Source organism: Pteropus alecto, unplaced genomic scaffold, assembly GCF_000325575.1.
Source record: "Pteropus alecto unplaced genomic scaffold, ASM32557v1 scaffold33, whole genome shotgun sequence".
NCBI lineage: Eukaryota > Metazoa > Chordata > Mammalia > Chiroptera > Pteropodidae > Pteropus > Pteropus alecto.
Window position 1 is genome coordinate 3,023,762 of NW_006435762.1, and position 14,837 is coordinate 3,038,598.

The 14,837-nt window shown below is 36.7% G+C and overlaps 1 protein-coding gene across 10 annotated transcripts in view; it reads right to left on the reverse strand.

The window, feature by feature from the left end:
* Positions 1–8,736, reverse strand: part of PHC3 (polyhomeotic homolog 3) — an 80,874-nt gene extending 72,138 nt beyond the window's left edge. For 9 of the 10 annotated variants that reach the window (XR_003046032.1, XR_439155.3, XR_001516781.2 and 6 more), the window contains exons 1-4: positions 8,680–8,736; positions 6,054–6,216; positions 2,444–2,599; positions 1,268–1,345 (exon numbers count right to left, since the gene is read on the reverse strand). Coding sequence is in view for 5 of the 10 variants with exons in the window: in XM_006910819.3 (XP_006910881.1) it covers positions 1,268–1,345; positions 2,444–2,599; positions 6,054–6,216; positions 8,680–8,693 (411 nt within the window). In the remaining 5 variants the exon portion in view is untranslated. Of the gene's footprint in view, positions 1–1,267; positions 1,346–2,443; positions 2,600–6,053; positions 6,217–8,009; positions 8,650–8,679 lie in introns of those variants that run through there. The other variant, XR_001516783.2, reaches the window with a different exon arrangement.
* Between the last annotated feature and the right edge of the window lie 6,101 nt (positions 8,737–14,837).

Here is a 14,837-nt window from a genome sequence, read left to right on the forward strand (position 1 = left end):
TGAGCAGTTATGAGCCTGTTTGAAAGAAATGAAAAAAAAATGTACTCTCAGCAAAGAAACAGAAGATAGGAAGAAAAACTAAATGGAAAGTTTGTAACTAAAAAAAAACCTGAATAACCTAAATAAGTTAAACGAGATCATACTAGACATTCTTACTTCTTTTTTCAACTTAATGCCTAATAAAAATCTAAGTCTCTCTATAAACACACATAAAGCATTTTTAGTAGCTTTAATATTCTATTGTATGAGTTAACTACCATTTAATTAATCCTCAATTAATGAACATTTATGTTTATAATTTTTCACTATTATAAACCATGCATATTTGCATAATTATGTCATTTTTACATAATTATGTCAGTAAATGACATCACTTAAAATGAGAGTGCTACATGAAAGGGCATGCGCAGGTTAAATTTGCATACACATTACCAAATAACCCTCCAGAAACACTGTACCAATTACATTCCCATTAATAGTGTATGAGTCTACCTACTTTCTCACAACCTTGCCAACAATGGGTACTGTCTCAATGTTTTTGTTTTCTAATTTGATGAGTGAAAACAGTATATCATTGTCGTTTTATATACATTTATTAATAATATGATAAATATATTTTCATGTGTTTAAAAACCAAAAAGTCTTTCTTCCGAAAATTACCAATGCAGGTCTTTTGTGAATTTTTACTGTTAAATTTCTTTTAACAAGGAAACTCTGCGCAAATTCCCAGTATATGTGCAATATAGCAAATTAGCTTTCTTTTACTCCCTTTCTCAAAATAAATAATACTCTTGAGTAGATACCTATAAATTTGATCCAGATAACTCAAGTAAGTGTAAGCTGAAAAGTATAATTTCTAAAACGCGAATTTCACAGAAAAAGCTAGAAACATTTAGATGTCTATAAAGGATATGACATTCCTTAGTACATCACAGTAAATGCATAGCCTAATAATCCTGTATTGTATATTTCAGGTTTTCATTACACTCAAAACTGCAATCACTTACAATCACTTAGAATCACAAAAGATCTGAATATAATCAGCGGGAAAGCCTGTATAAGAAATAACACAAAAATATTTTTAAGACCCAGATTTTCACAGTTAAATATTAGTTCTAAATTCTTGAACCTTATCATTCCTATTTCTAGGTACTTGTTACTCAAAGAGCACTTCAACAAATGTAACAGCTTTGCAAATATTAACAGTTTACTTTTGGAAAGCAATAATTAAAATTTTTAAATCTAGGGAAAAAATGAGGGCACTTACAGATGTCTGGGACATACTTGACTGTTGTGTGACACTTCCCGTCGGGGATGTAGATGGTCTTCCACTGGACAAACTTGCCTAAAATAATAAGAGCTTTAATAATAAGTCTATAAAAACCTTAAGTTTAAAACTTTCTGGTACCACAATACCACAAAACCACAAGAATTCAAAACGTCTACATATGAACCAATTCATTTTATAATCAACGTGGATCAAGATTTGGTCAAAAAGATTAAGAAAAAAAAAAAAGCTGAATGTTGAAAACAGAAGACCCAAAAGCTGGTCTTATTTTAATAGCTACACTCATCATCAGTTTTACTCTACAGGTGTCTGTCTTTTTTGAAATGGAATCACCACTCCGACGTTATGAAAAAGAAACTGAAGCTACATCAAGTACCAGTGGGTTTCAGTTTCCTAACTCATATCATGAATATATTATTTAAAATTACACTACCAAGAAAGAGCAACAGCTGGGAAGGTGTTTACAACAGAAATAAACCTTTTTCAAGTCACTCAACTGAGATCTTCTAATAACATTGAAGATGAAATCTCACATGTAATTTTATTTAAATAAACAGTCGAATATTAATGAAAATATTTTTTAAGACACAAGCATTTAATCATAAAATCGTCCTGTTATCAGCAGGTATAGTATGATTAGATTTTAGAAAGGTGCATATGCATATTTTTATATAAAAATTTCTGGAGGGGAACATATTAAACTGTGATAGTGGCCACTTCTGAAAAGTGAAAAACGGCAGTGGATGGTGAAAAAGGATACTTTACTTCTTATAAACAATTTTATACTAATTTTTTTAGTAAGTGTAAATTACCTGAATACTAAAAAAAAAAAAAAAAACCCTTTTTTGTTAAAATGTAAATATAATTCATGTAACCCTAAGTATTCACTGTTGTACCTAGATTTTTACACACAAAATCATGACAATAGCACAGCATTTCTGTGATGCAGATAAAAATCAGTGGTACAAAAGTTAGTGGAACCAAAAAGATCCATTATTTTTTTAAATTAACTTCCATTTGGCAGCCTATTATATTTCCTTAAAAAATAATCACAAAATATTTGAGAACTCTGAAAAAATACCCAATATATTTATTGTTAGTAATTATCCATAGATAACATCAACTTTGGCCTCATAATTCTTATTTCGGTCTCACCTGAACAGCAGCAAGGCTCTGAAGCTGGGAGCTGCTTAAGTGCTGCTGCTGAAGAGCTGCAGTGTGCAGCATCAAGTGCTGTTGTTGAGCTGCATACATTTGCTGAAGGTACTGAGCAGCTGAGCTGGGGGGGCGATGCAATGCCTGTTGAATTACCTGTGATAGGTCAATTGAACAAATGTCAAACCATAAAAGTATTAAAAAAGTAGTTTAAAATTTCACTACTTTAATATTCTACATCATCAAGCTTTTAACACAGTTCTCTCCTAATTACATATCACCAGGATTCATTAATCTGTACAAATTAAAACTATCCAATATAGGCAATTCACAAAAGAAAAAAGGGCCAAACAAGCATTTGAAAAGATCTTCAATCACAGTGGTAGTCAAAACTTACAAATTAAAACAGGATACTATTTTCCAATTTTCAGATGGATAAAGTTTTAAAATACTACTACTAACTGGGAAACAAGACATTCTCACAAATGTTAGTAAGAACGTAACTGATATAACTATTTTGGACAAAATTTGATAGAATTCAGGGCGTGGGTATAGAGAGAAATATGTATAATCCTGCAGCTATTAATAGTAATGTGGATCAGTGCTGTCCAATATAGTAGCCATTAACCACATGTGTCTCTTGAACAATTATAATGTGGCTACTGCAACTAAGAAATTGAGTTTTTAATTTTACTTAATTTTAATATAAATATAAATAGCTATATGCAGCTAGGAGCTACTATATTGAATCACACAGATATATCTGTATTAACAAAAAAATTTCTCAAATATATAGGTGAAAAAAGCAGATTAAATAGAGTGTATAGAGTAAGATACCATTTTTATGTTAAAAAATTTGAAAGAATATTCAGGAAAACATTAAAAGACTACCGATGGGTAGTTAGATGAGGTGAATTTTATCTTCTCTTTTGTATTTTTCTCTAAATGTCTGAAAAACTTAGAATGGGAATTAATAATCACATAAAAATACAGTGATTTCTATTTCATAAAATTAGTTTTTCAAATGTAATTTTTCAAATGTTTTCAAATTTTTTTAAATGTCAGCAATTCCTTGTTTTAATCATGTCAACGGACTAAAACTATTTTTATTAAAAATTCCTGAAAAAGTAAATCACTATGAGTATTTATTATAATATAAAAGCTAAGCCTGAAACTTCATAAATAGATAAATGTAGAAAAGTCAAATATTCTAATAACAGAAAATCCTTTATCTGTCCCAACTGGTACTGGTAAGTCATGACTATGCCAGTCCTCTGCAACCACATCCCAAAGTCATATCATGCCCACAGTGACTGAAATGGCAAAGAACCCTAATAGCGGCATTAAACTAGAGTTTTCAAAGAATTACAGGAGTGATAGAGCCATATCCTACAGCATGAGAGTCTGAGACAGGACACTTTGAACCACAAAGCCATGAATTTCTTTATCCAAATTCCAAGAGAGCATATTTCCTTGTGTTGCTTGCTTTCATGTGTTCACATCTAATCTCTTAACCACAAAATGCTATACCTGCTACTGATTCCTGTCACAAAATCAATATAAGCTTCTGACCCCTGGCTTCAGGGGACTATAGCCCAGCATTAAGTAATTTAGAATTATAACAATATGTTTCTTTTGGTCAGGTAAATCTATCTGTGTTCTTCTAATTCCATAACAAAATTCTAAAATCAAACTGAAATAACAAATGAATAATCTCTTTGACAGATGTTTTTATCATAGTAATTTTTTCTATTGTCAGTATAGTCTTTCATTACTGTTCAATGCTATACTCATGGGAGAGAGACTTTTTAAACACAAGTTAAAAATATAGCACACTGCTCTTATTTTGTTCCTCTAAAAGAACAAACAAGGAGGTTATACAGAATTCACGGGACTGAAAAAGAAAGCTGGAAGGTATTAAAGAACTACTTAGGTTCAATAATAGTTCGATAAAGATTGATTTGACTACATTTTAAGGGAAACGATTCTGTGATCTCATACAAACCAGTGAGATATATCTGTATCTATACTTCTCCAGTAACATTTTTTTAAAAACTTTATTAAAATATAGCTTATATACAATATTATATTCATTTCAGGTGTTATTGTGATTTGACATCTATATACCTTGCAAAGTGATCACTGTAACAAGTCTAGTAATCTTCTATCACCATACAAAGTTATTATATTATTGACTATATTCCCTATGCTGTACATTATATCTGAGTAACACTTTATTTTTTAGCACATCCAGCTTAGATAAAAACTAGAGAACAAAATGGCATATTAAAAATACCCAATCACCTATCTGTATGCTCGAAGATTTAGATCCTATTCCCTATATCCCTTGCCTCAGAGAAAGGTAAAGAACATTAAGAAATTCTGCATTCCGGTTTGAATTTCTGAACTGACTGGATCTCTAACAATTCTGATTCTACCAATGGTATAAGTTTAAAATCCTAAAACATAGAACAGTTAAATAGCCATTATACTTGGATAGCTACTCTACAAAAAATGAATGGGAAGAGGACTGTATCACAGTTATTTTCAGGGTAGAATGCAACTATGGGAATTCTATAAAGTAAGCAGGTATAATGGAAAAAATAAATCACAGAGTAGTTAAAGGCACAACTCTAAAGTGAGAGAACTTATTATATGAGTTTAGGAAAATTTAGCCTACTTAAAACATCGGTTTTCCCATACGTAAAACGAACATAATAATAGTATCTACTTCATAGAGGTATAGTGAGAATTAAAAGAGATAATCCATGTAAATCATTTACCAAATGCTTGGCACATAGCAATTGCTCAATAAATATTAGCTATTATTATTTCCTGGGTATATTTAATGTGCCCGCACAGTTCTAGATGTTTCCTTTAATCCTCATAATAACTAATCAAGTAGATGGTCTCACCCTCATCTTACAGTTTCCTGAGGCTCAAGAAGATTATGCCTCTCAAGGCAACATAAGCTACTAAAATCTAAGCCTGAAACTTCATAAACAGATAAATGTAGAATTCAAACAAAGAACATATCAGACTGCAATGTCCATGCCCTTTTTATGCAGTAACACATTGCCTCAACTGCCATTATTATAAATAAACCACGTAAACTTCATTTTCTCAACTAAGTGAAGAGCCTAAGACTTTTCCTAGTTAAATATTCCCTTCCCACTCTGCTCCTAAGAGCTTTAGAATGAATCTTTCTCAGACCACGTGGGTTTAAAATGAACCTCTTAAAGCATCTACAGACCTGAATAGATCTCCCTAAGTCTATATTTTGGGTTTAAATATAAAATAACCCATAACAACCTAGAGCCATTCTGCATGTTAGAACTCTAGATTGTCTCCACATTGTAGCAGCAGCTAGAGACCTTCCAAGTATAATTTTAACATATCACTGTATAAGCTACATGCTGACAACTGTAAGCTCTCTCAATAGAATGATTATTAACTTTTTGCTTGTTTCAAGCATTAACAATTCTAACTGTACTCATTTAGAGGACATCGTGTAACTTATTGGAGGATAAGAAACAACAGATTCATCTGGCTTAAGCAAAAAGTAATGACATCCTAAGTCTTAGCCTATCCATCATTATAACTGAAATACCTGTACAGCATGTCGGTCTGAGCCACTGTAGACAGAGATCTGTGGTTGCTGCATTCGAGAAGAGGAAGTGGTAATAGTGGTAGTGGTGGTGCTACTGGTTGTTGTCGAAACAGATGTTCCAGGGTTTGGTTCACTATCCATAGCTGTACTGTGGTCCTTAAATCTGGTAAACAACACAAAGGGTTTGTATTGGCAAAAGCATTATCCTACAGGCTCATAGAATATTTAATTATTTCAAAGAAATAATCAGCAATAGTCTAAATTTCTAAAGTGGCCCTCAAAATACAAATACCACAGTTACTATAAGCACTTAGAAAAAGTACTTCACGAATATACACATTTAATACTTAATACCAACTAAATTTGAATTAAAATGATTCAGGATATGTGACTCAGATAAAGATTGGCCTAAAGCTTATCTTTTCATTATTGAAAGAAGATGAGTGTTTTGAAACCAAAACAGGTGATGAGAGAATACTAAACTAACTAGGAAAATAAAAAACCAAGCGACATCAGAATACTTTAAAATATTTATATTCTTTTGACCATAGTAATTACAAATTAAAGTCATTCTTATCTATACGTTAAATAAGATGTCTAAGGACCTGCGTTAATAAACTTCATTTTTGGCTACTGTATACACTTTGCTTTAAAAATAAGTTCTTAGAAAAAAATTAATAAAAAACACACTGGCTTTTCCTATAATTAATTAACAACACTGTCATTACTACATCTAACGTAACTCTTATAAGCAGATTACTCTTATAACTCTTATAACTCATAAGCAGATTACTCTGATTGGGTAAAAAAGCAGCTAACAACAATTTCCCCACTTCCTTACAAAAAATCTCTTTTTCACAAAGGACCGCCTGAAATTTTGAAAGCGGCAGAATTATGTCACTTTCCTCAAGTATGGACAGTAAAGTACATTTTTGTACAAGACTTATTGACTGTTTTCCATCCACTATAACAAATTCACTTCACTATTGTACAAAATTCCACTAAGTATACAGGATCTGTATCTGAATAAAGTCAAACAACATTTTAAGTCAATTCTGAGGGCCACAATATTGTTAGAAACTGAAATGAGTAGTTTTTGTAGGGTTAGAAATGCACCACAATGGGGAAAAGCACACGAGAATATACTGGTTTTATCTGTCTTTTCTTCTGAGAAACAAAATCTGACCCACCTCACATTAGCAGCACTGACAAGAATGTAACAAGAACACTTTCTACTTCAGGAAAAGACAAAGGAATTGGGCACTAATTGTGTTCGTATACATTACTCCCATATGGTGTACTTTTATGTACAAGTTTTCTTTGTTCTTTATATCATTTATGTAAATATTTATATGCTCTTCAGGGAATCAAACGTTTAAAAAAAATCTCTATTTAATAAGTGGAAAAGTGAAAGAAAAAAGGGGGAAGCTAACTTCGCTTACTTTTTTTTATTAAGAAGTGACTCATACATCTTGGTGCTTCTGTTTTTTAAATAGTTTTTAAAACTGCCTTCCAATAATCTAATTACAGCCTCAAATCAAACTGTTCAACATTATACAGATTTAGTGGTAGATAATGTAAACTTTTTCCAAATTACTGGCCGTCATAACACTTATGAACTGCGTACCAGGGATACGCAAAAAAACCCCAGCTGAAATTCTAGTCCTTTTAGAGTGCTATTCTGCTCAACCATATCCTGAAATCCAAACCCAATGGTAAGCAGTTCAGTAATTAACCAAAAATGGTCACAGAGAATCCAAATTTCAGGCAAAGTCTAAACATCGGTGAGTGGAACTGGCCAAACCACTGAAATGAATTTGGACACCTGGCACAAAAGAACAATTTTTGTAACTCCACCGTCTACGCACAGAAATGCCTGCAAAATACATCCGGCAGTCCTGGTGCACAAGAGGCCTACCCAGGAAACACTAAGTTTGCGTCGCTAACTATGCATACCATCACACCGCCACACAAGAATGTGGCCCTCTAGGGAGTCATCCACTCTGCAGCCAGAGACCTAAAGGAAAGAAGATCTTTCTTTCCAGGGTGTTTTCAGCCTGGCCAGACCCGCAGGAGACCTCTCTGCTTTAAGGCCGGCGCTCGGACACCTCCTCCATGCCTGCCGGGGGAGGGTGGCGAGCTGCTCCACATCTCGGGCTCTCCCACGGAGGAGGGTGGCGCCGGGGCGGGAAAGAAGGGAGCGCAGAGGAGGCCTGGTAGTGCTCGCCCAGCCTACCCAGCCTCCGCAGGGCCCCGGCGCGGACAACCGTGACAAGGCTGCCCGCGGGGCCCGCTTGCAGGGATGACAGCGCCTGAGAAGCCCGCAGGGGCTCATCCCCCAGAAAACCCTAGCGGCCGAGGTCTCAGGGGTGATCCTGCGCGCAGGGCCCCGCTGATCCTGGACCAGACGGTAGAAGGGGCGCTCCCGCTTCGAGGTTAACTGGACGCTTTACACTTCGCCTCCGCCTCCCGACACGGGCCAAGCAAGCTCCTCCATGATAAGGAAGCTCTCGAGTTTCCCTTTCCCCGCACTGTCCGCGAAAGAGCCCTGAGCTTTCCCCTTGGGGACGTGTCGCTGCCCCACTCGCCCCCCGGTTACGACATCAGTCACCAGCAAGTCACTCACTCCGCTTCCGCCATCTTCTCTCCTCCATCACTAACACGGGCTGCGCATGCGCCCCCCGGCGGCGGGCGGAGAGGCGGGGTGGGCTCGGGCCCCCGAGGTCACGTGGGGTCGTCGGCTCCCAATTCCACCCTTGAAACTCAGGCTCTGCTTGTCTCTGGACAGTGACCAGGTTTCTCCAACTTAGGTACCAGTGGCTCACCTCTAGCCCCTCGCTTTCTCTTGTCTAGGGTCTTCTTCCTCTTGGGGACGGGTCTGTAACCAAAATATGAAAAGTCCTGCTTAGACTATTAAATTAAAAATTGTAAGAACATATAAAATATATCAAAGCCTATACAAACTGCAGAGTGAGATAAAAGAAAATACCAAAAGGATTATTGGATGCTTAGGTCTCAGAGGGAAAGGAAATGCCGTGGTGGCTGCAAGGTTATTACCTGGGACGCATTAGATTTTGGAATCTGAACCAGCAGTCCCCTCTCTTCCGCTCAAAGTGTTCTGGATGCTGGTCAGGCGGGTGGTTAAGGAATCATCTTGATTATCCTGTGAATATCATTTATGTCTTTGGCTTGAATTTACTGAGTACTTAGTAGGGATTGCAAACTAGAATACCATAGACTGGGTGGCTTAAAAAACAAATGGTTATTTCTCCCAGTTCTAGAGGTTGGGAAGTCCAAGATCAAGGTACTGTCAGATGTGGTGTCTGGTGAGAGCCTTCCTTCTGGTTTGTAGAGGGCAACCTTGTTTGCTAATGTGGTTTGCAAACTTGGAATAGCTACTAGTTTGCTAATATGGTTATACATATGACAACTACTGTGAGTCAGGATGAGACAAACATAAAAGTGAGTATAAGAAGTCCCTCTCTTCTAAGAAGTCTTAATCTGGAGAGTGGAATGGGTTTTATAGATATCCACACAATCTAATGTGTTCTGAAACATCCATTGCATGCTTTGGAAACCTTAAGTTCAAGGAATAATAAACCTTTACTGCCTTTCACAGAAAAAAAAAAAAAAAAAGAAAGAAAAGCATAGTGATCACAAACAATGTTCTGCGTGTGCATTTCTTTTTTTCTTTTTCCCTCTCTTTAATTCTCCCCCGCCCCCCCTACTTCCACCTCTGACCTACAGATGTTGCAGTCTCCCCTTAAGAACTGGATCTCTGAAAGCCAGGTGTCTCCTCCCACGAGCTCGTGCAACTGTGTCAGGTGCCCAGGGCACCCTGGGTATGTCCGTGACTCCACCTGGGGCATGAACCCAGGACCTTCTGCGTTAAAGCAGATGTGCTAACCACTACACTATGGAGCCACCCACTGCATTTAAGCTGGTGGAGTCACACTAATTTCAAGAACTGAGAAAGTACTGATATAAATCTACCATAAAGTGTAATGTGGTCTAATGAAAAGTAAGGAATACTTAATCTTAAAAATCTTGCGTTCCACAGTCTCGCTAGAGAGGGAAAAAGAACACTTCTGATGTAAGCTAAATTGTCCTTTCACCTTCTGTTCCCATCTCATAACATTGTTTATTTACCATATTTTCCTCTCTGAGAGCAATTCCCTTCCTACGACTCCTGAGAGAACTCACTGAGAAAGTCTCCTTTGAAAACTCCTTGTAGATGCTCAAAAATAAGATATTGCTACTTTTCTTTTTTTTCTGACATGCTCACGTGATGTCATTGTCATTCAACACTCAGTAATCAACTGTCCATTGGTATTACTAAAATTTTTGTTGAGAAAAACAATAATGAAGAAAGCAATCTTAGACCTAAAGATGGCAAAAGCATAAGTCAAAGGGGTATTTGGAATAAAAGAGCCAAAATACTTTCTTTTCATCTCTCTTTCCTTTGACTATCTAAGGCCTATATCTATATCATCACCTCATGCAGATTGGCTTTACAAGTCAGAATGTGTTAAAGTCAGACCAGTATTATTTTCTAGAAACATTTCAAAACTCTAACCTTAACCCTAACCTGACCATAAATTCCTACTCTGAGTGGTGAACCACAGTGACATTTGGGTCTCATGGAATTAGTGCCAGTTCAGAGCCAGTGTCCCGTAGTCCCCAAGATATCTGATTATTTCCATTTTCCCAATGCACAGTTAGTCTGGTAAAAGGTTGTAGGTCCCTTTGATGAAAGGAGAAAGAGTAACACTATAAATTTTTTGGTAGTGTACCATTGTCCTGCCTCTTGGCCCCTGCCACCCTAGGATCCAATTACTACTATTGCATTTAGGTTTCCCAGTTCAGTGACTGCAGTTCCCACTATAAGGTCTGACCTACAAAAAGGAGTGATATCAGAGCTCTTCAGAGATGCCAAGATTCCCCTCATAAATTGCTATGGACTGAATATTTTTGTCCTCCCTCTAATATGGTGAAGCCCTAATCCTTAATGTGATGGTATTTGGAACCTCTGAAAGGTAATTAGGTCATCAAAGTAGAGCCTTCATAAAAGAGATGAGTGCCCTTATAAGAAGAGACATGAGAGAGATGATCTCTCTCTCTACCATGTGATGCTACAGAAACAAGATGCCCCTCTGCAAACCAGAAAGGACCCTCTCACCAGACACCACATCTGACAGCACCTTGATCTTGGACTTCCCATCCTCTAGAACTGTGAGAAATAATTGTTTGTTGTTTAAGCCACAAGTCTATGGTAATTTGTTATAGTAGCCTTCTTTTGGGTGTTCTGAAGCCCAATTTCCAATATGGAGGGGAGGGGTGGTTCCCATATCAACAAACAATTCTTGGACACTCTCTACCCAGACATTAGATTCCACATGTGAAGGGTTCAATCCTACAAGACTGTCCCTTCATCTGCACTTCAGATGCCAGTCAAAAGCCCAGGCTGTTACTAGTGCTTCTGATCAACAGCCAACAGATTGGAGATTTCAATGACACTCTCCTTGGACTTCTGACTCCAGTACCAAGGCTAGGTTGTTATTGTTACCTGTGCTTCTGATCTAGTGACTATAAATCAGAGGTTCCCACAACCCCCTCCTCAAGGTCAATTAATTTGCTAGAGTGGCTCACAGAACTCAGAGAAACATTTTGTTTACTAGATCACTGGTTTATTATAAAAGGATACAACTCAGGAACAGCCAGATGGAACAGGTGTATAGAGCCAAATATGTAGGAAGGAGCACTGAGCATCCAAACCTTCTCCAAGCATGCCACTCCCGTAGCACCTTCATGTGTTCACCAACCTGGAAGCTCTCCAGAACCCTGTCCTTTTAGGTTTTGATGGAGACTTCATTGCATAGTTATGTTTGATTAAATCATTGGCCATTGATAATTGATTTAACTTCCAGTCCCTCTCCCCTCCCTGGAGACAGAGGGTGAAGGGAATGGGACTATAATTACATAATTGGCTTTCCTGGCAAACAACTCACATTCTAAGTGGGGTCCAAAAGTCACCTCATTAACATAACAAAACACAGCTTTAGGGCCATCTTCACTTAGAAAATTACAAGGGTTTTAGGAGCTCTGTGCCAAGAATGAGGTCAAAGACCTATTATATATTTATTATAAATCACAGTATCACAAGCCCAAACGGATTAACACAAGCCCTCAAGCCATATATAGCTTGCTACTTGTTTCTGTCCAGCTCTCAAGCTAAGAATGATTTTTACATTTTCTAATGGTTGTGTGTTGGGGGTGGGGGAATCAAAAGACAAATAAAACTTTGTGACAAGTGAAAATTATATGAAATTTAAATTTCAATGTCCCTAAAGAAAGTCTTATTAAACACATATTCGCTCATTCATTGATGTACTGTCTACAGCTGTCTTTGCGCCACAAGGGCAGAGCTGAGTAGCTGCAACAGACACCATAATGGTCCACTTACTATATGGCCCTTTACAGAAAAAGTTTGCTGACCTCTATTCTATGGCACTGATCACCTTGTGCTGGACCCTTTCAAGGTAGTTAATACAGCACACACTCTGACCTATGGTTGAACTAGCCTGTGATCACACTCATAAGATCCTATGTGGTGAGACAAAAAGTCCAGCAAACCTAGACTTGAATACTGGGCTAGCTACATTACCAAGTGAGCTACCTTAGGCAAGTGGTTGAACGGCTTCAAGTTTTAGTTTTATAATGTGAAGAAAGGGGAGACAACATCTTATAAGATTGTTGTAAAGTCTTAAAAAAGTAATGTGTAAATCTAAAAACTCCTCTTTTTCTTTTTTTAACTTTTTAGCAAAGTCTTCCCTCACCTAGATGTGTTCAATACATGTCATTGAGTATGCCTAAATATGCAATAGGTGTTCAATGCTGCTTGAAATGACACAATGTACAGACTTGCTTTTTCTCCTTTAAAGTAATACACTAAAACCAAATACTTTTCCTAAACCAAATAGTATTGAAACTGAAAAGACAGACTATAGTCCTGCCACCTCTCATCTCCTCTAGCAATAATCAGTATGTTAATCATATGCTTGTAAGTCTAATCTTCTCTTGCATATCTGTGGGCTTCTCTGTATAAATTTCTCTAATGTATCTCCTTAGGTGCTAAATAGTAGAAACATGGAACGCTAAAGCTGTAAGGGACATTAGATGTTATGTGATCCACACTAAGGAAAAATCCATGGCAAAAGAAAAATTTGAACTTTGATCGCCTACAGATCCTGTCCAGAGCTTTTTGCCTTGTGCCCCAAAGACTTACTTCAAGAGAGTAGGTGTTCAATTAACACTTGAAGATATTATATAGTTGCACTTCTATTCTGCTTTTATGCTTAGTGTTTGCTTAGCATCATGGCGGCCTAGAAGAGCTGTTACATACAGGGCTTTAGAATCAGACAAACAGATAGGAATTCTGGCTCTTCTACTCAAAGCAGTGTGATCTCTTGCAATCCTAACTACTCCACCTTTAAAATATAACCTCATCTCTGGCCACACTACCATGAACATGCATGAAATCGTCAAAATACAAACTGAATTGGACACTTCTCACTAACTCCCCCGTTATCAGCCAAGGCCCAGCCACCGGACCACTGCAATAGGTCACTATGTTTCTATTCTCGTTCCTCTACAGTCTGTTCTCCACCCAGAAGCCTAAGTAAGCTTTTAAAATGTAAATCAGATCATGCCACTGATTTGATTCTCAAATCCTCCAGAGCTTCCCATCACACTTAGCAGAGAGCCCAGAGTTTTCTCTTGTTCACTCTACTCTAGCTGCACTGGCCTTGCTTATTCTCCTCTGCACTTGCTATTCCCCAGCTGGGATGCCTTTCGCGCAGATCTAACTTCCTCAGCTCTTTTAGAACTCTGCTCAGAGAGTACTCCCCACCATCTACCCTAATATGGTCTTCTGACTTTCTGTCCCTAGCCCACTTCAGTTTTCTTCACAACACTGAAATGCACCAGATGTTATGTTATGTGCATATTTGTTTATTTATTCACTACTTCCATCAACCTCCAGGTTGTAAGCTCCATGTTTTGTTCACTACTGTATTTCCAATTCTTAAGACATTAAGTGCTCAATAAATATGCATTGAATGAATGAAATTACTTATCGTCTCCTATCCCTAGTTTCCTAACCTGAAAAATAGGAATATTTACCACAGTTATTGTAGAAGTAAAAAAACGAAATAATGTATACAAACAGTAGAGCATAATAAATGCTCACTCAGCACAGCTATTATTATTGCTCACTTTTTTTGGTTATTTTTGTCCCATATTATTATGCTCAAAGTAAAGGAAAATAATCCTCCAATTCTATTTCCAAAGGTTATGATTTTTTAAAATTATAAGGTAGTCTTTACTTTTGAAAGTTAGCATTATACATTTTTTAACTTGCATCTGTTATATTTTAAAATATTTAGTGTCAGTATCCAAGAATAAATTTTTGCCTATATGCTCTTAATGTATTAAAATAAACAGTGCCATATCAGTTTTATATTAAACCTTAATTTAGTTTTCTATTTATGATAGATAAGTCTCTTTAAATACATAAAATTCCAGAGATGACAGGAGGTAGAACAAAATACATTGTAGGGAACAAGCAAAGCTAGTAAACGGATGAAAAGTTGGGGAAAAGCTTTGTAGCAGAAGCGTACAAAGATACTGAATTTGATTTTAATATTTAGCTTTAGTAAATCCCGAATATAAAATTGTGCAAAATTTTTAATAATGCAGAAATATATATGAAGTGGAAAGTGAAAA